This window comes from Colletotrichum graminicola (genome assembly GCF_000149035.1).
Source record: "Colletotrichum graminicola M1.001 genomic scaffold supercont1.59, whole genome shotgun sequence".
NCBI classification, from domain to species: Eukaryota; Fungi; Ascomycota; class Sordariomycetes; order Glomerellales; family Glomerellaceae; genus Colletotrichum; species Colletotrichum graminicola.
The window spans coordinates 196839-218268 of NW_007361063.1; the positions used below are offsets into that span (position 1 = coordinate 196839).

The 21430-nt window shown below is 47.4% G+C and overlaps 7 protein-coding genes across 7 annotated transcripts; 3 read left to right on the top strand and 4 right to left on the bottom strand.

Annotated features, from left to right (window-relative positions):
• Positions 1-10: 10 nt before the first annotated feature.
• GLRG_10357 (uncharacterized protein) lies at positions 11-1005 on the bottom strand (the record flags this gene model as incomplete). The annotated part of the gene is made up of 2 exons (XM_008101042.1): positions 11-329; positions 761-1005. The coding sequence occupies 2 exons, from the start codon at positions 1003-1005 to the stop codon at positions 11-13; spliced, it is 564 nt and encodes a 187-aa protein (XP_008099233.1).
• A 727-nt stretch (positions 1006-1732) lies between these two features.
• Positions 1733-2827, bottom strand: GLRG_10358 (uncharacterized protein; the record flags this gene model as incomplete). Its single annotated transcript, XM_008101043.1, has 1 exon — positions 1733-2827. One exon carries the CDS (start codon positions 2825-2827, stop codon positions 1733-1735), a length of 1095 nt encoding a protein of 364 aa, XP_008099234.1.
• Positions 2828-4630: 1803 nt separating this feature from the next.
• On the bottom strand, positions 4631-5741 carry GLRG_10359 (short chain dehydrogenase; the record flags this gene model as incomplete). Its single annotated transcript, XM_008101044.1, has 3 exons — positions 4631-5087; positions 5196-5526; positions 5618-5741. 3 exons carry the CDS (start codon positions 5739-5741, stop codon positions 4631-4633), a joined length of 912 nt encoding a protein of 303 aa, XP_008099235.1.
• Positions 5742-8377: 2636 nt separating this feature from the next.
• Positions 8378-10050, top strand: GLRG_10360 (uncharacterized protein; the record flags this gene model as incomplete). The annotated part of the gene is made up of 3 exons (XM_008101045.1): positions 8378-8654; positions 8710-8743; positions 8796-10050. 3 exons carry the CDS (start codon positions 8378-8380, stop codon positions 10048-10050), a joined length of 1566 nt encoding a protein of 521 aa, XP_008099236.1.
• A 1418-nt stretch (positions 10051-11468) lies between these two features.
• On the bottom strand, positions 11469-12731 carry GLRG_10361 (CFEM domain-containing protein; the record flags this gene model as incomplete). Its single annotated transcript, XM_008101046.1, has 1 exon — positions 11469-12731. One exon carries the CDS (start codon positions 12729-12731, stop codon positions 11469-11471), a length of 1263 nt encoding a protein of 420 aa, XP_008099237.1.
• A 650-nt stretch (positions 12732-13381) lies between these two features.
• On the top strand, positions 13382-14092 carry GLRG_10362 (uncharacterized protein; the record flags this gene model as incomplete). Its single annotated transcript, XM_008101047.1, has 1 exon — positions 13382-14092. One exon carries the CDS (start codon positions 13382-13384, stop codon positions 14090-14092), a length of 711 nt encoding a protein of 236 aa, XP_008099238.1.
• A 382-nt stretch (positions 14093-14474) lies between these two features.
• GLRG_10363 (uncharacterized protein) lies at positions 14475-15449 on the top strand (the record flags this gene model as incomplete). The annotated part of the gene is made up of 1 exon (XM_008101048.1): positions 14475-15449. One exon carries the CDS (start codon positions 14475-14477, stop codon positions 15447-15449), a length of 975 nt encoding a protein of 324 aa, XP_008099239.1.
• Positions 15450-21430: the final 5981 nt, after the last annotated feature.

Genomic DNA, 21430 nt, shown 5'->3' on the forward strand with positions numbered 1-21430 from the left:
CAGACCCAACTCACTTGGAGCACTGGCCCACAAACTCGACAATCTCGCTGTTGAACCTCTCGGGCTGCTCGTAAAACAGCCAGTGCCCGGACTCGAACACGGACGCCTTGGCCAGGCCGGGCCTGGCCTTCTCCACGCGCCTGACCGTCTCGAGCATGCCCTCGAGGGGGAAGCACCCGGACCGGCGGCCGGCCATGACGAGCGTCGGCACGCTGATGGCCTCGATGGCCTCGCGGTGGTCGTACCGCGTGTGGTCCGCCAGCAGCCTCGCCAGCCACGCCGGGTCGCACAGCGCGCTGATGCCCGTGAAGAAGGGCTCGTCCTGCCGCCTCTTCTCGTCGGGTTACTGAGACAGCCCGTCGGGGTCAGTAAGTGTCAACGCCTTCGCTAAGTTACACAGAACGCCGTCTTGCACCCCAAACCGGGACCTACGATCTTTGCTCTGTCACGGCGGCACACTCTCAAACACACCACGGCGCTATACCATCTCGAGAGAGCGATTGCTTAGCCGGGTCTACGGGCGGGACCCTCCTGACCTTGGGAGGTAGTCTTGCAATCATTGACACCGAACATACAATGTGGGGCGTTCCGCCTTCACATAAGTACCAATATATGCACCTAGCTGGAAATAAAACTACAATACGGAAACGCAATGCCATTTTTATTGTGTTACACCGCGACGGGCCCCCTAGTTCTAGACGGGTCTGGTACGAACATCAGTAATGGTTACGGAGATTGAATACTATTACAGTCCATGCACCTGAGCGGGTTTTCATGGGCGATCGGGATCGAAACTTTTGTCTTGCCATCCACATCGACTAGGAAGAATCGTGCGCCTGGTCCTCGTTTTAACTGGAAGTAGTCGCTCGAGCCGCTGAAGCCGTGCATGAGGAGGACGCACTGCGTTGCCGAGGCGGCGCCCGAGAGGGGCAGGGAGGACTGGAAGGCGAGCTTGCAGCCGTCGTTGGCGTCGCAGTGAGCGTGGTGCATGCCCGAGGTCGCCATTTTGATTTGTTATATATTTATTTCTGATTTTGTTTTTAGTTTTCGGCGGGAGGGGGCGGAGGGGGTTTCTTGTTGGAATTGAGGGACAGGATGAGATGTGTGAATTAAGGGGGGTTTCCTTTGTTCGGGGTTGAGTGGACGGCGGGTACATCAACGTCGGGGGGTTGTTTCCTGTTGGTGGGGCCGCTGTGGGTTACCGGGGGGGAGGGGGGAGGGGCACTCGGCGGCCCGAGACAGTGCCGGCAATCCCGCCCTGCCGCCGATAGCATCGTGTTTTGACTGGCGGATTCCGTAACAATGGACGGCGTTGCTGGAATCGATGCCATACGGCAAGTGGTGTTTTTTTAGATGGGGATTAACAATGCAGGAGTGGACTGTGGGTATCTCGCAATCACTATACAGTTCACATCCTGGAGTATATGAGAAAAAGCAATGATATACACATATATAGTTATATATAAAAGAAACAAGATGTCCCCTTTCCAGATGTTCGATAACCAAGCTCAGCCCTCAGCTAAACCTAATCGAGGCTACAACAGCCGAATCCACACGGCTCTCTTCAAGTATGTACACGCACCAAGCTGGCCATTGGGTTACGGGGCTCTAGCAGAATCCTTTTTTTTTTTTTTCAGGCAGCAGCAGCAATAAACATTTTCCAATACAAGCGACGTAGTAGGAGTCGTCTAAAGCGGATCCGGTGCCGGGAGCAGCAGTAGGAGTGCTGCGATTAGGACGGGGGGCCGCCGGGGCCACCGGGGAAGCCGCCGCCGTTGCTCTGGTCGACACCGCCGCCCTCGTAGTAGTGAGCGGCGGCGCTGACATCGTCGTTGTGGTCGGCGGTGGTGTTGATGCCGATGGTGATCCACATGAGGAGGCCGTCGTTGAGGTCCTCGCCGAGCCTGACGTACTTGAGGAAGGGGTCGTACTCGGCCGTGGCCTCGTCCGCGGCGATGCCGTCCTCGAGGTTGGTCGTGAGGGCCTGGGTGTTGGTGTTGTAGGGGGCCAGGGCCTCGACCTCGGAGATGATGCCCTGGTCGAAGAAGAGCTGGCCGATGTTGCGCGCGGTGCCGCCCTCCAAGGTGCCGTTGGGGAGGATCTCGGCGCCGTCGGTGGACATGATGTGGAAGTGCGTGGTGCGGCCGACGTAGTGGCCGGGGAAGATGGTGTCGAACTGCACGACGCCGTCGGCGTCGGTCTGCTGGACGGCGCGGCCGAAGGTCGTGTTGAGGCCGCCCTGGCCGGCGGCCGCGACGCCCGAGTATACGCCGGTGGCGTTGCAGGCCCAGAGGTCGATGAGCTGCTCCGGGACGGCCGTGCAGGACGCCACGTCGATGAACTGGATGTCCAGATGGACGGGCACGCCGGGCTGGTCGTCGGTGGCGTCGGTGCGGATGAGCTCGCCCTCGACGTAGTACGGGCCGATGATGGACTCGGGAACGAGGGTGCAGGTGACGTCGGAGCCGAATATGTCCTCGATGGCGGTGTCGAGGGTGAATCCCTCGGTGGACTCGTGGTCGATGGCGGCCCAGGCCTCGAGGTCGGCCTTGTCGCGCTTCCGGTGCATCTTCTGGCCGCCGAGGCCACGCTTGTCGCGCAGCTGCTGGGCGGTCGCGGCGCGGCGCTCGAGGGCGCGCTGCTTGAGGGCCAGGGCGGCGGGGGAGCCGGAGCAGGCGTCGAGGGCGCGCTTGCCGTGAACTGTCACCAGGTCGCGGAGTGCCAGCTCGGCGGCGATCTCTTCGGGGGAGTGGTTGCCGTGAGCGGCGACGGACCCCAGGAGGGGGGAGATGGCCAAGACCGCCGCGAGAACGGAGCGGAGCGTCATGATGAGGTTGAAGGATGAACGGCGGGAAAAATGCTCACAAGTGAAGAAAACAGCCAAGGTCTGTAACGGCCTACGGAAGACTCGAGACTGAAGGAGAGCAAGGATGAAGAGCTTGGTGAGATACGAGGTGGATTCGCCGTCTTGGAGGAAAACCTGCTTCCTTCTCATAACACTCAGTCTTGGCGTTTTCGTGATCCATGGCATTCTCTTTGCCTTCCCCGTACTGTTCACGACGACGTCTTGGCGTGACAGCCGTTGCAGTGTTCCGCCCCTCGATGAGTCCCCCAGAGCAGCTCGGAGGAAGATCGAGCACGAGGCACGCAAGAAGCAACAACATGCCAGACCAAGCCAAGACGCCTAAATCCCCCACACTTTCGGGAAAGGGGGCGTTTCGCGAGACACCGCCGTCATCTTCCCCCAATGTTGTTTCCACCGATGCATGGGAGGTGCGGTGAAGCAGTGGCACGCTCTAGCAGACGGGAGGATTGTGGGAAGGGATCCTGGCAGTCGGACCGGACCGGTGGCTGATTGGGAGGGATCTGCGTCCCCCCCCCCCCCCCGCGTGCTGCAGGAGAGCGACCCGAAAGAAGGGCATTGTCTACGCTCCCGATGCGGCTCTCAGCTGCCGTCCAATGGAGACGGACGCGATTAAAATCGCGGCACATGGCGCCGTTCAGATCCGCGCAATGCGATTTGTGGTCATGAGTACGGAGTATAGCATCGGGTTATATGTGTGGGTCCAGCCCCGGTACGTGGAGACGAGCGGTGATTTAATCTGAATGTAGGGCGCTTCGGGATGTGGGCGGACGGACGTGTCGACTTGTAGGAGGCTGACGACGAGTGGAAGAGGAAATGAGGAAACGATGCTACATTACGCGGCCATTCCCCGTGCCAAGAGGCCGCTTGGCCCAACATGTCAAGATTTGTCTGGAATCCAATTTACTTCGTTTTATGTTGGGGGGCGGGGGCTGGTTGGAGAGGAGAAGAGATCTACCTAGGTAACATCAGATTCGTCCAGTTGCGGTGCCTGCTGGCCTTGCCTGCTGAGAAGCCAACGAGAGTCTCCGTCACGCACGACATGCAGAGTTTGCTAGATTGGTTTATGCTGGATCTCTCAGGCTACGGTCGACTCTAGAAGCTTGACGTTGTAACATGTTGGGCCGCATCATAGGCCAACGAAAGCAAGAGTGAACATAACGAAGCTGCCTTGTCTGGCGGCGCAGCTACGTTGCTATACGCGTATTGTTGGTCAGATAAAGGTAGCTGAGGAAACCGGCGGAAACGCGATATGGTTGTTTGCTTCTCCACCAGAGAGGCGCCGGAACATGGATTCGAAGATGGAATGTGGTAGCGGCATCCAGATTTGTTCAAGCTCGCCCAGTGGAGATCCCTGATAAAGTGCTGAGTGCAGATCAACAGGGCCAACGCAACCATGCTCCTCCTCCTCCTCCTCCTCGCGGCCTGGCCCGCCCAATGACCTTTCAGTTGCTTCGTCGAAAGTCCACCCTGGGCACCACCAAAGGGCCACGCACCCGCCGGATCCTATCCTAACCTCGTTCCAATCTCTGTGAGACCAGCCCCATGGTCCATGTCATAGCCTCGGCCGCGTGGCGTCTTACGTAGCCGTCGCATGCTCTATGCGGGCACGACGCCTTCAAAAGTTCCCTCTGGAGATATGACGTATTCAAACATATGCCTGTTAATAACATGAGTACACACCCCAACCCGCTTCGAAGACGACGCAAATAGAAAAAGAAGAAAAAAAAAGAAAGAAAGACATGGTCGAAAGTCGCTTCACGCTCTTCAGGCCAGCTTTCCAAGCACGTACGGGTGTCCCGCGCTCAAGCCGCCGTCCACGGCCCAGGCCTGGCCGTTGACGTAGCTGCTCTCGTCGCTGCCGAGGAAGAGGGCGACGCGGGCGATCTCGTCGGCGTGGCCGCCGCGCTTCAACGGGTTGACCTGGCCAATCTTGCTCTGGGTGCCTCGGGCGCGGGCCGTGTCGTACATGAGCGACGTCATGCCCGTCTCGATGAGGCCCGGGCAGATGGCGTTGACGCGGACGTTGGAGCCGGCGGCCTGGTAGGCGCAGGTCTGCGCGATGGAGATGACGGCGGCCTTTGCGGCAGAGTAGGGGGTCGTGCCGGCGTTGGACCGGAGGCCGGCGACGGAGGCGGTGAGGATGATGCTGCCGCCGGGGGTCTTCTTCTCGGTCGACGTCTTGGCCATGGCGGGGGCCGAATGCTTGGCGGCAAGGAAGACGCTGGGAGCGGGTTCAGTATATAAGACGCGGCCGCATGAGATGTGGCAGTATTTGTGTGTGTGTGTGTGTGTGTGTGTGAGTGTGTATATATAAATACCAATTACTCACCTCAAGACGTTAGTTCGCATGTTCTGCATAAAGTCCTCCTCGCCAATGTCGGTAAAGACGTTGTGCGGCCCGGTGATGCCGGCGTTGGCGAAAAAGACATCTAGCCTGCCGTAAGTGGTGATGGCGTGAGAAACGACTTCCTTGACGGCGGTCTCGTCGGCGGCGTCGAACTGGCGGGTGTGCACGTCGACCTTGGGATACAGCTTGTTGAGCTCGCTCTTGTGCGGCTCGAGGTTGTCATTGGCGTAGTCGCAAATGTAGATTGCCCGGGCGCCGTTCTCGGCAAATTGGTGGGCCGAGGCGCGACCAATGCCCATGAGCGAGTTTGCGCCTGGTTTCCAAGTGTCAGACGACACTTTTGACAGCGGCGCGTCCTTGGCGTGTAGCATGCATGTCACAGAGCTTCGGGAGGTTAGACTGACCCGTGATGATGATGACCTTGCCCGGGACCCGGGGTGCCGCAGAGGGACCGGCGATCTTGAGGGGAGGAGGAGCATCCAGATGTTTGCCCAGAGCCTGGAGCCTTTGCTGCGCTTTGTCCGACATGATGATGGAGCAGGGGGTAGATGGATTGAACAAGAGGGTGTTATTTTGCGGGTTTCGAGAAGGTGCGTGTGCCAATGCTTGGATATCTGCAAGAAATGGGAACAAATAAAATGCAGGCCAGTGGCGCAGTTGGCTGTTGAAGGTATCAGAAAAGGATGTTGGACGTGAGGTGAGAGAGATGGACATGTACGGAGAAGGTGGTTGGAACACACGAGATGGGTTGGGCCGAGGCTCACCGGGATGGGACGTGGAGGCCCCACCACCTGTCAAACGACGGTCCGCTATTGGTGGTGTTACCCCAGATATCAGCGGGGCACCCGCCCGGAAATGATTCCCCGGCCGGTTCGGAGGCCCAAAGCCCACCGGAAACCCCTCACTGATGATACAGAGTACATTTGTTACCTTTTTCTTATCTTGTCTGCAGCGTCGGCCCATGAAGATCTGTGGTGGCCGAGATACTGTCGCCGTGTTGGTGAACGACAAGGTCCGCGCGTTTCCAACAGCTTGTGGCTGGGCGGAACCCAGCAAGCAACATGTCGGGATTTCCTCTGCAACATGCCGGGGAGGCGTACTATCCTTGCGACCGCCATTGTCCCCATTTACACTCTTCTTTCCAGAAGCAGAAGTTTGAATGAATGACTGGAACTGTCGCTCAATGAATGTTTGTGCTTATTATCAGCGTTGGAAAAGTGCTCATCTACTTGTCCAGCCAAGAGCCCGAGTCAAGACACTGACAGCACTGATGGAATGTCCTATTGGCAGCATATTCGAGCAGCCCCTGGTAGTCCCCGGCTTCTCAATATAATCACCGTGGGAAGTTTGCGCACGAGTTACACAGCCCTGCGCTGGCCAAGCACACCAAGATACACATAGCATGCCGTCGATTGTGCGGGTTCCTGTTCCTGAATGCAGAATTTTGCTGCAGGCTTTACTTTACGCCCGTACATTTCCGTGCCAAGAGCATCGCCGAACCTTGTATGACGGCTGAAAGCATGATTTTGCAGTGCCAACGCGGACATCCATTGGTTCTGAGCCAATGCCCGGCCTTCTAGAAGATGTACACTTTATTCTATCAAGGATAGATTGGTCTTTCTGGAAAGATTACCAATAGCCGATATACGATGTATGAGACCCCCTGGCACATACGAAGGAGATCGAGGCATCCCTTGTTCTGCTTGCGCATACTGCTTCGAGATGAGTGCCATTTGCATCATCTCTACACCGCTGGAGTACAACGCGTACAACCGTCCTCTGATGCCACGTACATCTTCTCCTTTTTCAACGTGTACCCGGGAGGTTCAATGGCATCAATAGCCGATCCAGGCTCATGCAAAGGAGGATGTGCCCAAATTGGCCGACAGCACGATTGCGCTAACCCCCTGGTGGAAGGCATCTCGTAGAAGTCTCACAGTGAGCCGTGTGAGCTCGCCTACTGTCGAAATCCATTGGGTCGCAGCCCTGTGACACCTTGGTACGTGTTCTTCAGTCCCTACCTGACGATCCCGGACAGGTCGTGTCACCTTCGCAGGCTTCACTCGGGTGAAATATGCGGCAAGGCCTGGCCCGTATAGGCTTGGTAAGCTTTTCAACGGACCTTCTCAGCAAAGACCATACTCAAAAAGATCCAGCGTTGAGTCTTTCTTTTTTTTTTCCAGATCCCTCCCCCCCCGAGCGGATGGATCGGATTCCGAAAGCTGTCCCTGTCGCCCTAGGGTTTTCGACCAGTTCGTGCGAAGTAAGGCCGTTCGTGACACGAGGGCTCTGCGGCACAGGTCCAATCACGGATTCTATGATGCCATGCCAAGACCGGTTCTCTCAGGGCTGAATGAGCTGGAAAGGATGACGAGAACATTTTTACGATCGAGGAATCCACGATACGAGCCTGGTGGACGTCGAGCAAGAACAAACACACATCGAGAACTCAGCCCCCCCCCCCCCCCCCTTTTCCTCCTCGGAGATACTCGATGCAGCCCCGTCACACGCAAAGATTCGGAAACTAACCAAGTAAGGATTCTTGGCCACTTTCTGGCCAGCGACCACCTACATGTCTTCTGCTTGTGGCGGACCCACGGCCCTGCCTACGTCAACCTCCATGCCCAAAGCCCCCTCTCTTCATGCTCCTTGTGCCCAGTCGGGTGCGTGCAGTTGACCTCCCAATCTTTCTGCGTGCTGTACAACCAGACCTCCGTACGAGGTCATTTTCGACCGGCAGCGGACAGGCACATCGCGATGCAGCCAATAGTCGCGTGTTCGAATGGATCCTTCATTCCCCTTTGTCGACCTCTCACTGTCACCGAGACGCCTTCCGCGCGTGCCACCGGTGTATGGACGTGGTAATGGTATATAGCGACAACGTGGGCTTCCACTTGAGTTTCCAGCACCTCCTCGAGCCCTGTTTGTGGTTGAAACACGTCGTCAGCCGCTTGGGTGTTTCTACTCTTACCTTGCTACCCTTTTGACAGCAAGACCTTCACTCCAGCCCATATATATATACATATTCACTAGTTTGGCCTCCTGTCTCCCTATTCCCGAAATCCATACTCATTCGACGAAGACGATACCGTATTCGCTGTTACACTCACCAGACCACCTATAGGGCTTCGGACGGCAAGGCAGTCCTGTGGAACGCGGGCAACATGAGCTTGGTGTCGGACACCTGCTATTTGGAACCGGATGACGAAGGAAAGTCATGGGCCAAGGTCGCGAGCAATGTTCCAGATCCCCCAAAGTGTATCGAGACGTGTCGAGCCCGATTTCTTGAGAGTGTAGTACCTGGCTTCGACAAGACGAGGTACCCCGAGGTGTGTAAAGCGCTGTCTAATGGTCAAAAGGCGGCGGAAAGACTATGGGAGGTATATTGCTGCGATTCAGCATCATGCGGAGTCCAGCTGAATGGGAACCTCGGCCAAGATCGTGAGTAGAAGAAGGACGCCACGTCTCGATGAACTTGTTTTGATGGGGTCTTTAGCCAGTGTCAACTTCATCATCAATACCTGTCAAAAGTGAGTCGCCCCTTGAACCCTCCGCACCCACAACGGCTTACGCCATGTATAGCCTTGGCTCCGGCATCATTCAAGACCCGGGTCCGCCGCCAGCCGGATATACCTGCCCCATGTCATCCGTCGGCGAGCCCAGTAATCCGTGCCCGAAACCTTTCATGATGACCGATGCAAGAGGTCCTGTCTCGAGCAATACCAACTCTCTGGCGACACCTACTCCGGACTTTATAACAATCACATCGTCTACGTCAATCGTCACAGGTCATCTCACACAGACCACAACATCGACAATGCAGACCACAGGCGCCATGTCGAATTCCAGTCACTATGAAGAAGATGGACACGCCGTTTTGCCGACGGGTGCCAAGGCGGCCATAGGGGCTGCCTCTGGCATAGCTTTCCTTGCGATCCTGGCCTTTGCCATATGCCTCCTGCGCCGCCGGACACGCAGTCGAGATACGACGATCGAGATCACGCACCAGGACGTACAGGAAGCCAGCCCACCCACTCCCTTGCTGCCGCCTTTGGGCTCGGCACATGGAGCCATCCATGCTCCTCCACTAACGCCGCCGCCACGTCTCCAAGAGCGTAGACTACTTCCAGTCTCTCCCAGCCCGAGCAGACCAAGCATCATCATCACCACTCCCAAAGCACCACTGGGCGCCGTCGTAGCGCAGGGAGGCCCTTTGTCAAAATCCTCAGTCTCCTCCCTGACGTCCAGCAGACACTCGCCTGGGTTTGACCGCTCAACCAAGCCATACTACCGCGTACCCCCGCCGGGCGACCTCGCAGGCGGCCCACAGGCCGGGAAGACGGCAAGCATGAGCAGCGCTACGAGCGGACGCACAGCCACCACAGTATCCAGCATCTCGAGCTCGTTTCCGGCCCTTGCTCCGTTGTCGCCGACGCGCCCTGTCCGTCCCTGCGACAAGCTGCTCCGCATACCAGATCTTGTGTGTCCCGGCCCGCCACCCAACCGATCGCTGCCTTCTCCACCGTCTCGGAGCCCCTCAGGACCTGCGGCTCTGTCCCGGGACCAGCAGCAGCACACGGAGAGTCGCAGCAGTGGCGAGCGCGTACCGCCGCGGCAAGCTGCTCCAGGGGTGATTCCGAGGGAGGAACCGAAGCATGTATACATTTCGACAAAGACTAGTACCCGAGAGTCGTTGGAGAGGGATAGTTGGGGCAGCTGGGGAGCGCGGGGCGGCGGGGCGGGAATCGGGGTGAGTTCGGCACAAAACGAGGATGGAAGAATGGACAGTCCTGTACTGGAAGGTGCGGATCTGGAGAGGATAGGCGGCAGATACTGATGCAGAATCTGTGAATGTGAGGGCTATTTGCAACCGTTTTCATTTCTGTCGCTTGAGGAGTAGATGGACTGGTTAGACGTATGATATCTCACTTGGGTTTACTGGCGGCTCGTCCACGAACACGTTTGTTGTTGGTGATTTCAACGAAATTTCATGACTGGAATTACGGTCCTCTATATCCTGCATATCTTGCGTTCAGACGAGACACAGGAGCAAAACCAAATGATACGTGATCGACAGCTGAGAGGGGGCGAACACAAGGTCTACAGGCTCTAGGCCGGCCTCTACGTAGGAAGACATCAACCATCTAATAGCAGCACTCTTAATATTTTAATTAAATGCTGTTCTGGAACATGATATGTTTGAGGGTGCATGAGTTGCGGTGCTTGTAGGATTGGCCCTTAAAGAAGGTATGAGGTTCGCGCATTTCTTCACGATGCCATCATAATCGACTTACGGAGCCCAGAAGAGCACATACGACCATACCCACTGGAGAGCTCGGGATCCCGTCCGCTCTCCCATACATAAGCCAGTGAGGGCAGGGTTATCTAGAAGAGCAGGATCCCGGCTAACTTATCAGACAAAACGGTGCCGGGTTACGCCGCCGCTGCTTCGACGCTGTACAGTCTGCCGTTTGTAACTACTTCAATTCGCCCACCCGCCCCGACAAAATCATCCTTCTCTCACACCCCCGCCTTCTTCCTCCCCAGACCTTTTAGCATCGCCTTATTGCTATTTTCGCGTTGCCCCCAGTCTCATCATCATGCTTGACGTCCTTCAAGGCGGGGCCATGCGTGAAGGGCGGCCTAACTGTTGGCCTCCTCCAGGTCTCTGCGTCCCCCCCTTCTCTCTCTAAGTCTGCTCATCCTTTACGTCCTATGAGGGCTTTAGAAATGCAACCAGCTGCCCTTTACTGTTGATCTCCTAATCTCACTGTTCTCCTCTGACTTTATTTATCTGCAGTCGCACAGGCCGGCTTTTCACTCCTATATCGTCTTGGCTATAGTAGATCTATCATTTGATTTTAATAATTTATTCGTCTGCAATTTTGAGATTGCTTCATTCTCTACGGTCATCACGAAACTGATTAGCTATATTGCAGGATTCTGACCATTGCCTGAGACTGTCGAGGCAGCTCGCGTACCCGGGAGGGAGCCAGGTCAGCTACGACGGCAAGGTGTTTCGCGCCTATGGCGAAACCATACTCGACGTCAAGCTTTACGTTCTCGAACACGAAGGAATCACAGCGTGGAAACAGGTTCTGAGATATAAGGGCAAGACCTTGGAAAATGGTAATAAACCCCCTCCTCGACGGAGAAATACCGTCTCAAAGAAATTCTCTTCTCATCGAAAACAATCATTAAAGCAAAAATAATTATAATTCACAATTCTCATCTAGACCGTCAAACCATTTCCCGTCAAGCTGCCGCCGTGGCAGTAGCAGCAGCACAATAGGTACTACCATACGCAATAACAGTACTAGCAACATTCGTTCCACAAGCACCGTTAGAACAGTCTCTCAGACCATATCCAAAGTTGACGTTGCGGCAGAGGCAAGACGGATCAGGGGATGTGCATCCCAATGATTCATATTGCGCAAGCATGTTGTTGAAACATGTCTGACCGCAAGTTGGCAGGCTTGTGATGGCGGTTGTGGAAGATGCGGAAGTGGTCTTTGTAGCTGGAGTTGGAGTTGGCGTTCCACCCGTAGCAGTTGCTAGTGCGCTGGCGCAGTACTTGCTTTGGTATGCAATTACTGCGCTCGCATCGGCCACTCCACAGACTGCATTTGAGCAGTCCCGGATGCCATAGCCGAAGTTGACATTGCGGCACAGACATGCCGGACCGGGGGTGGAGCATCCAAGGGATGAGTATGTGTTGATCATATTCAAGAAACATGTTTGCCCGCAGGCTGGGAGAGAGGAGATGGGTGGAAGTGCAGTGCTCGATGGTGTCGACGTTGACGAAGTGAGCGAGACGGACGAGGATGTAATAGCAGTTGTGCGGGAGGTGGTCGATGGGATGCTGATGGGCGGCAGAGGATCCGTCTTGACCTGAGCCTCAAACACGAGCAGCAGCGCCTTGCCGCCGCACGTCTGTTTCGCGTCGCCGGGGCAGGGCACGTTGCACGAGGTTTGGTTTGCGACCCAGTCGCCGCCCACAAAAGAGCCGCACCAGCACTCGGTCCCCGACTTGACGCCGGCGTAGCGGAAGCCCTCGCTCCAGCACGCGGCCTGGCACTTGTCCACAGTGAGGCTGCTGCTGCCGCCAGCCTTGGTCGACTCGGTGGCCAACGTGTGGTCGTCGATGAAGCAGCCCATTGGGTTCCATCCCGTCAGCACGGCCGTGGGCGTCTGAGACTGCGCGGGCACAGTCGTCGTGGTGCTCGCCGTGGTGGTGGTGGTGGTGGTGGTTTTGGGAGGCTCTTCGCTGGCGACCTGGATGCAGTACGAGGTCCAGTCTTGCCAGTTGCTGCAGTCGAGACCGACCGACGGGTTCCAGCGGCTGAATGTCTCGGGGGAGATGGCAAACATGTAATCCCGCACCACGACGCAGCTCTCGCCTTCGTAGTTGTCATACCAGTAGCTGCACGACTTGATGGTGTCGGCCAGCACATTGGCCTGAGGCGTCTCGCCTCGCTTTCCCAGGTGCACTGCCGACGCCCCGGCTTCCCGGGGCATCATGGCAAGCCAGAGGGCTGCCGACGCGAGCGAAGAGAGAATCATGATGCTGAGCTTGCAACTTGGAGGCCAAGTGGAGGAGGGATGGACAAACGAATGATGGTCCGCTATGGGATGAGCGTGAGGTTGACAGGCGCGGACACACGACAACAAGGCGGCGAAGAAGAGGGCCGAAGCACATCCTAATACCAGCCAGATGGTGTCGAGTCACGACGCCATTAGATTAGCCCATGAGTCCACAACCCGAAATAGAACCAGAACCGGCTTCTCCTCTGTCAGTTGTCAGGGGGTCATCATCGGCATGGGTGTGATGGGTGGGATTTCATTGGAAGTCATACGACGTGCTTTAACCATGTAAGTGTCGGATCAATTCCTTGATAAGGCCACAAAAATAAGCTTAGTAGATATCACGTAATGTAACACCCGGTAAAAGCTACCCTAGGGTATGATTACCCCCTCCTAAACCAACAGCAACTGATCCACATCTAAAGACGGATATATAAATATCGTAGTAGTTGGTCGAATTCTTTCGTGTCCCTTTATCTCCTTGCTTCAATCACATTCCATCTACCTTGGCGAATATCCACTCAACCAGGCATCTATTCTTGTCTCGTGCCACTTCGGTCTCTCTAGGTTGACAGACAATTCCAATGGCATCATTCGGTCCTTTTTCCCGGCTGCCTCTCGAGCTGCGCCAACGCATCTGGGAACTGAGCATGGAGCCCCGGCACGTGCTTATTGGAAAATGCGAGTACCTCCATGCGCAATCAAGCCCACCAGCCGTTCTACAGGCCTGCGCGGAATCGAGGTCGCATCTCCGAGGCCATTATACCCAGGAGGCTCGTTGCGGCCGCAGTGCATCATCGGCGTCGCGCGCCATGGTGAACTACGACATCGATACCGTCTGCATGACCGCCTTCGACATTACTATCTGGTCGAGTGCCAAGGATGCACCCACCAAGTACCTGGCGCTCGAGTCCAGGGACTCGGAGGCCTTCTTCTGGAACACTAGTGGTGCCGTGAGGGACATGGCGACTCTCGAGCACCTGGAGATACATCCTACGCCAGGCTCATGGCCGGAAAGGAAAAAGGCGCTCTTGTTGCAGGATTGGATCTCTCAGCTGGAGGTCTGGTACACCCCGTGCCCCCCGGCGCCATTCCGCACAAAGATCATCAGCCCTTGGCCAGACGTCGACATCCCTGAAGTTGGAGCGGATAACTTTGACGAGATATCGCGGGCCTGGGACAGGACGATGGGGTGGGCGTCAGACGGCTCATCCGAGGCTGACGAGCCGTTTCCAGATGCGCCCCCTCATGGTCAGGCAGAGGCTGACCAAGGGACCGGGGTGCAAGCCTTGTGAGCGGTCACCTGTTTGGCCCACACCCTACGGTCTATATTGACGCAGGTACGGATATGAGATACTGGATATGGCAAAATCAGGCCCTACGCTGACCGGTGGATCACCTTGTTACTTTGTTCCATCTCATTTCCCATCTCATTTTATTTCCATCTCATGGTCCAACATCTCTTGTCGTTCCTTGCATCCATAACATGTTCATACTGCCGTTGTAAATGGCCGAAAATCTCAATGTTCAAGAATCGTTACCGAACGGGACAACGGGGACAGTAGAGGTGACGCTGTTGCTCCTTCAGCCTATTTACGCATTCGTTTCTTCATACACTCCTTCATTCGCACCTTCGTTTCCTCGTCGCCACGTTTTCGTTCACAGCAGTCCCTAATCATGCGGTTTCCCGTCTTCATCCTCAGCCTGCTCTGGCTCGTTCCCAGAGCCTTGGGCGCCGGTAGACGAGCAGCATATGAGAAGATCCTCTTCTTCTATGCATACCGAATCGACCAGCTTTTACCGGAGGACCAGCGAACAGTAGGCGTAAAGTGTGCAAAGTGGCCCGCTAGGGAGGAGCTGCCCTGTGAGGACCCGGGCAGCCCTAAGCCCAAATATCTTCACTGCAAACCAAAACAACCGGCCAGGACGGTCTGCACTCTCGGCGAGTTTATCGGGCACATCGATAGCAACAAGGGCAAGAACTATAAGAACCAGCTCTTCGTTGATGGCGTCAAGTGGGACGAAGAAAAGCTCGACTTTGACATGAAGAAAACGGCGGAAAACATTGTCAAGTACGACGCTGCCGATGGTCGCAACCCGCCCTACCGCCTCTTCAAGGACGGCGCTCTCCCTGCGTATCATGGGGACGATATCATCAAGGACGGCGTGGTTCTCGGCAAGAAGAGGGGCTACGACGGGTCGCTGAATTCCATCTTCGATCGGATGGCCTACGTCAAAAGTACGCTCCCCCAAGCGACCTTTGACAGTCCCGACGTCAAGTTCCTCTTTGATCGGGTCGAGGAGAGCCGCATCTCGGTGTTGGCAGCGCGCACGGCCGACCACGACTACTGGATCAAGAAGGACTTGGTGGCCCATATCCCAGGCATTGACGTCAAGACAGCGCCGATGGGCTACCAGGAGTGGGTCGACGGCCAGGACCGAGACATTGAGAAAATCCTGACCCCCGAGACCATCACCGCAAACCAGGCCGCCATCCCCAACGTCGAGGACCAGATGAAACAGGTCCGAGCGGACCGACTGACGGACACGTTTGCCGGCGCGGCCCAAGGCAAGCAGGCGAGGGACCACCAGGTTGTGATGGAATGTTATGAGCAAGGAGGAACGAAGATTGAGAAGGCCGTTTGCATTTGATCGCCCCATCAACCGTGTTCTCCCTGTTGCGTTTTCAATATGCCCCTGAAACTTTCGATATACTTGGTAGATAGCACTCTTGGGCTTAATACGACTCTGTACTTATTTTCTCAGGCATAGATATGACAACTGCAACGAGTCGACGGTAACGATAGTTGGACGGGCCGTCGCTCCGAGCCGCACAGCCGAAAGTGTCGGGATATTCAACTGTTCAATGGTGGAGCCGATCCATGGTCACGTGATTTACCATCACGTGACTCACCCCGGCGGCTCACTTACACCACCACAAATACCCACGGCAGCAACCTCTTCTCTTTTCCATCATCATCTTCACCTAGCTACTAATAGTTAATTAATACTATTATAGCTACCTTAATTATAATCCCTATAATACTAACACTAATTAGTAGTTAACTTTATAGTTACTACTACTATAGATTAGTAAGGATTATTAAAAGAGGCTATAATACTTTACTTACTATAGCAGCTTAGATTAAAGTATTAAAGTGCTACCTAGCCTAAAGATTATTAGTACCTAGGATCTTATAATACCTAGTAAATAACCCTTTAAGCCTTACGTTTACTATATAATAACTACTATTACTACTATTAACTTTATTACTTTTAAAGAAGTTTTTTTTTTATATACTACTTACTTACTAATAACCTTTATAGTATTTAGTATAATTATCTTTTTTTTATACCTAAGTTTCTTTAAGTTCTTTTTTTTTATCTTTTAACCTTTTTTTTTTCTAATTATTAAGATTTTTATCTTATTAAGTTTTTATCTTACTATAGTAGTAATAGCCTATATAAGATTATAAGTAAATAGACTTCTATAAGTTCTTATCTAAATAAGATCTTACTAGTAGGACTAGCTATAAAGTAGTTAAGTAAGAACTACCTAAGTAATTTACTTTTAATATAGTATTTATAAATAAATAGCTTCTACTAACCTTACTTTTATATACTTCTAATATTATATTATTAGCTAGGCGTAGCCTATAGTAATTATAACTTTTTTCTTTAACTAAATAGTTAGTAGCTAATTATTACCTTTAGTAAGTATACCTCCTTTTGTTCTTTAAGTAAGGTAAAAAAAGTAAAAGTTACTTATATTACTTTAATTTACTTACTTTTTTTTATCCTTTAAATACTTATTAATAACTATACTATCCTCTTTATTTTTTTTTCTTTAAGTAAGGTATAGTTATTAGTAACTAATATAACTTTTACTTAACTTTACTATCCTAATTAATTTAAGAAGACTACTTATTATTTACCCTTAAGTAAGGTATATAACCTTAACTTCTTACTTTTCTTACTTTAAAAATCTTTAACTATAGTATCCTGCTTACTAAAAAGTAAGGTCTATATATATCTCCTCTTGTTCTTTAAGTAAGATCTAGCGTAAGGCCTCCCTAAAGCTATTTTTTTATGTTACTAAAGCGTAAGGCCTCTCTAAAGCTATTTACTACTATCTATTTATTTATTATTTTATCTTTTTATTTACCTTATCTCTTACTTATACCTCCTTATATTATATTATTTATTTACTTATCTTATTATTATTTATACTAATAGTAGTAATTCCTCTAATATATAGATTTACCTCTAACCCTATAGGTAAAAAGTAAGTGCTTATAATTAAGAGGTTAGTAAGGCTAATAGAAGGTAATAATAGTAAAAAAAAGACTAAGTAAAAAGTAAAGTAAACTATAGGCACTAGCTAAGGTAGAGGAGTATATCTATTTATAAGATATTAAGGATTTATATCTTATCTTAAAGCGTAGCTAGCCTTTTATTATTATATAACTATAGGGTATAACTAATTTAGCTAATATTCCTAACAGCCTTACTTAAGTTAAGTAATATAACGCCTTAAGCACTATTATTATACTCTAAATAATATAATATAGCTTTATATAGCTTTATAGTTAATAGCTATAGAGATATACTACTAAAGACTTTAAAGAATAGTTACTTAATACCTTTAAAGGTACTACTTATAAAACTATTATTAAATTTAAAGACTACTTAATACGTAGGGGTATATAGGTATTAATAGTAAAGTTACTAACTATTACTAAATAAATCTACTATACCCTTAAGGCTAATAATCTAAAGGTATAGACGCTTAAGGATATTAAAGAAAAAAAAAAAGGAGTAAGGATTTTTACTTAAAGATTAATAAACCTAACTTTATATAAGATATTATAGACCTACTACTAGAAATAATATTAATATAAGATTAACTAAGCCTTTCCTATATTATTACCCCTTTAGTATAAGTTACTTAAGTCTAAGAAGGTTAATAAAGGCCTATTAATCTAGCCTTATTATATAATAACCTAAATTTTATTTTTTTACTATTTAAGTAGGTAAGTAATACTTACTTTTACTTATTAGTTATACTAGTTACTACTACTTTACTTATAACTTACTAGCTTACTAACCTTATTAAATTATACCTTAATAAAATAAAGTATAGTAAAGAGGTATATAAGTTACTTAAATTAAAGCTTATAATCTTTTATAACTATTATATAAAGGCTAGGATTTAGTAAGAGCACTTTATAAGCGCCTTTTTTATTATACTTAAAGGTAAAGCTATAAAGTACTATACTAACTATCTTTATAACTAAACTAACTTTATTACTATAGTAATATAGATAAAGGGTAATTTTAAGAATAAAAAGACCTTTTAGGCCTGCCTTACTAAGCTATAAAGGACTAATTTAATAAGGACTATCTTAGATAATCTAGACAAAAGTAAGGCTAAATACCTAGAGTTACTTATTAAGAGAGTAACTACCTTTATAAGAATAGTTATAAGGATTAGTACCTTATCTAATATAGCCTTTTATAACTAATTACTTAACTTTTACTATAAGATAAAAGAATACTTTTTTACCTTTTTTAATTTATCTTTAATATTTACTAGTGTATATAGCTAGCTTTAATTAGTAATTAGTAATATAATATAATTTAAATAACCTATATATTAATACCTAACTAAAGAAGTAGATAATTAATACTAGACTAATTATACTTATAATAGCTAGTAAAGTTATTAGTAATTTAGCTAACGTAACTATAGCTATAGTAACTTTATACTATAGCGCCCTTTTAATAGTAATCTATAGTAATAAGCACCTTTTTTACCCTTATTATTATTTATAAAGAAGTACTATATATATAGTAAGCCTAACTATTAGTTAATAAGGCACTTAAAAGATAAAAAGTAATAAGCCTACTATAAGTATAAAGAGTAGTATCTAATAGACTTTTTACCTAAAGCCTTTAACTACTTTATAACTAACTTTAAGGGATATAAGCTATTTACTTTAGATAAGGAAAGTAACTATATAAAGAGTAATAAAAATAAAGAATTAGGCACTACGTTTTATATATTAATAACGTTCTTTAACTTATTTACTATTAATAGGCCTACTCTTTTTTTATTACTATATAACTAATTTATAACCTATTTTCTTATAAAAGATAACTCCTTATATAAGAATCTATATAATAATAAGCTACCTAATACAGACGTCTTTACTTTTAATAAGTAATATTTATTTATTTTATTCTATAGTATTATACCTAACTCTAGTGTAGCTAAATATTTAACAGCTAGATATAAGTAGTATTTTACTTTTTACTACTAAATAAAAAGAAATCTAGCTATAGATAAGTTACAGGCAGGTAAAGTAAAAATCTACTTTAGTAGTAGTAACTACTTTAAATTATAAGAGGTAATTAATATACTAACCCCCTTTAGTACGCTAACCTTCTATATAATACTATTAAACACCTTATTTCTACTTTACTTTATAGATATAGATTAGTATAGTATTAAATTTAATAACCTTACTAATAAGCTAATCTAAGGTAACACTATTATACCTACTATTTATAAATAAGGCTATATATAGATACTACTTAATTAATATAAGTAAAGTATTACTTACTACTATCTTATAGATATTAAGTTATAGTAAATTTATTATTACTTTAGCTACCTATTAGTTAAAAGGCTTTATTATATCCTTTAATAATTTAGTAATAAAGTTAAGATTATAGCCTTAGAGAAATTAACTAAGGTCTACTACTACTACTAGATAAATATAAAGGCGTCTAGTTACTTTAAATATACTTTATATAATAATAAATATAACTTTAATTATAAGATTATTATTAATATTATCTACCTTAATAGTAACTACCTAGCCTTATATATAGTTAATACTATAATATTTTTTTAAGCAGCCTGTTTACTTAAAAATATTACTATAGAGTATATATAAGAGGCACTTTAGATATACTAAATTAACGTCTACTTTAGCCTACTTAACTAGATTATTACTAATACTAGCCTAAACTTTTACACTAGTAAATTTAAGTAGTTAGTAAGGTTACTTTATATTAACATTAAAGAAATACTAATTAAAGCCTATAATAGTATTAGTAAAGTTAAAAAATACTATATACCTCTTTAATATACGTATAATATCCTTTATAGTAAGGGCTACGCACTTAAGGTTACTTTTTAGCTAGCTGTTAAAGTAATTAATAATATAGCTAGCCTAAATAGCCTAGTACTTATACTACTAGTCTTTAGTGCCTACCTATAAATCTCTAACTTATTACTACCTTTACTAACCTTACTTAAAAAGGCTAAAGTAGTAAGAAAAGTAATAGAGGCTATTTACTAGATTTATATAAAAAGGTAAGTTAATAAGGTAGTAACTATATATAATAGCCTAGATACTACTATAATAGTAGCTTTTCTACTTTAATCTATAGTCTGTATTTAGTATAAGAAAAAGGGCTAGTAAGGCCCCTTTTACCTTATTACTAGTAATAGGACTACTTATACTATTAACCTCCTTTAAGGCCTATAAACTTTTTATTTAATTATTATTAAACTATACCTTAAAGATACCTATAATAAGTAATAATAGCTACTCTTTAAGGTAAGTAAGTAAGGTAATAAGGAGAATAATAATAATAGTATAGCAGCCTTATTACCTACTAATATCTTTATGCCTACTAAAGAAATATATAATAGTATTACTATTACTATATACCTATAGCTAAAGTAAAAAGCTAGCTACCTATAGAGGTATATTAATTTCTTTAATAAAACTAGCTTTACTATTAGGCCTACTACCTTTTTTACTACTATAAGTATAGCATACGTCTTAATAAAGGAAGAAGCTAACTAACTGTTATTAATTAAACTATAGAAAAAGAGTATTATTACTACCCTAAGGAAGCCCTTTAAGTAAGTAACTACTACTAAGATTAAAAGGCTTATTACCTATAAAGTATTTTACTTTATTTAATATAATAAGAATAAGCACACTAAAGTATAAATATTTAAATTATAAATTATTAATAAGGTAAAAGGCTAAAATAAAAAACTATATAAGAAATCCTACTTAGTTATCTAAAGATATACTAATAATAATAAAAAAGTAATTCTTACTTAGTTACTTATAATTTAGTAAGCTAGCTAGCGCCTTATTTTTACTTTTACTTTATTTTTTATTTATAATAATAATAATTTCTTACTTTAGTTATATAATATTACCTAGGCGTATATATAGTTAACTACCTTATTAAATTATATAATTCTTATACGCCTTTTATTATAAATATAAGACCTTTATTTAAAGGGTATTATTATATAAGTAGTAAAGCTATTATATAGTATTATAGAGGTAGGTACTTACTAGTAAGTAATATATAGTTATTACTATAGAGAAAAGCTCTAGATAAAGACTTTAACCTTTAATTTATACCTACTAATTACTAATATAAAAAGCCTAGACTTTAGGATTATTAGTATATAGACTAATAATACTATTACTTTTTTAGATAAATCCTTTCTCTACCTATAAGGCTAATAAGCTTACTAAGGCTATATTTACTACTAAGGAGAAGTAAATCCTTACTATTAATAACCTACTTAC